The sequence below is a fragment of the Perkinsus marinus genome (genome assembly GCF_000006405.1).
Source record: "Perkinsus marinus ATCC 50983 genomic scaffold scf_1104296960424, whole genome shotgun sequence".
NCBI lineage: Eukaryota > Perkinsozoa > Perkinsida > Perkinsidae > Perkinsus > Perkinsus marinus.
In genome coordinates this window covers 88-1,042 of record NW_003206153.1, presented here as the reverse complement: position 1 = coordinate 1,042, position 955 = coordinate 88, and the positions used below count along the sequence as shown (strand labels likewise).

The following is a 955-nucleotide window of genomic DNA, read 5'->3' as shown; positions in this document are numbered from 1 at the left end:
AAGTTTTCTCAGCGGTCTCCTCCAAAGTTTCCTTTTGATGTACCACACTTCTAGCAGCTCGCTCCACCTTCACCTGAGCACCAACAAACTCTCCTCAGATGAAATCAAAGCAGCAACTCTATGGGAGGTCGTGATGTGACTATCGTCAGTACAAGAGAGGATAAATACTTGTATGTTGTTTATGCCCTTAGCCAACTTCCCAAGCTTCTCATTGGCATCTCCATTAAGCCGTAGTTGATTCGCCATTTGATCATTAGCCTGGGTGGCCACCATGTTCTGTACTCCCGTCATCAACTGAACAACAAGAACAATAAGACAACAATCAAATACCACTCCTCTCTCAACTCACGCCCAACTACTCACCGAGTTGAAGGCATTCACCGCACCACTCTTCAAGTCATCTATATCCGCTGCATATCCGAAATGGATCTTGTCGAACTCGGCCCAGATCTCATCGGCTGCAGTCACCTAAGCACGACGACGACAATCATCATCATGATGATCCCTTCCAGCCGCCTCCCATAGTTCGACATACCGTTGCAGCATGCAGCTCATACAAGGCCGCCGAGGTAAGGCCAATCTTATGCGTCAATCCATCAGTAGTAGATGGGTTAGCCTTAGACCCGCCTCTCCCATCTGAACGACTGCTATAATACCCTCACAACAGTCCTCTACTGTCCCTTACATGTATACCGCATTAGCTTATCCAAAGTCGTCTCCGTATTATTCCACTCAACCGCAAGAGTCTGACAACATCAATAAGGCGCCTTCTACTGTGATCTCATCAGCCACCCTACACTGGCATTAACCCGCATATCCTTGGCTTGGTCATGGACCGACCGCTGCGGGCCGAACTGCTCTCGTATCATCTTATATCTGCGCACAGCGAAGATTCCCGCAACAATGAGCATCCCGCATATCCCCTCACCTTCTAATGTGACAGTCATAGTTATCA

At 48.3% G+C, this 955-nt stretch overlaps 1 protein-coding gene across 1 annotated transcript; it reads right to left on the bottom strand.

Moving 5' to 3' along the window:
- Positions 1–345: 345 nt before the first annotated feature.
- On the bottom strand, positions 346–746 carry Pmar_PMAR025307 (hypothetical protein; the record flags this gene model as incomplete). The annotated part of the gene is made up of 3 exons (XM_002772719.1): positions 346–468; positions 536–636; positions 686–746. Coding segments are annotated over 3 exons (285 nt in total), but the record flags the coding sequence as incomplete, so codon positions are not given.
- Positions 747–955: the final 209 nt, after the last annotated feature.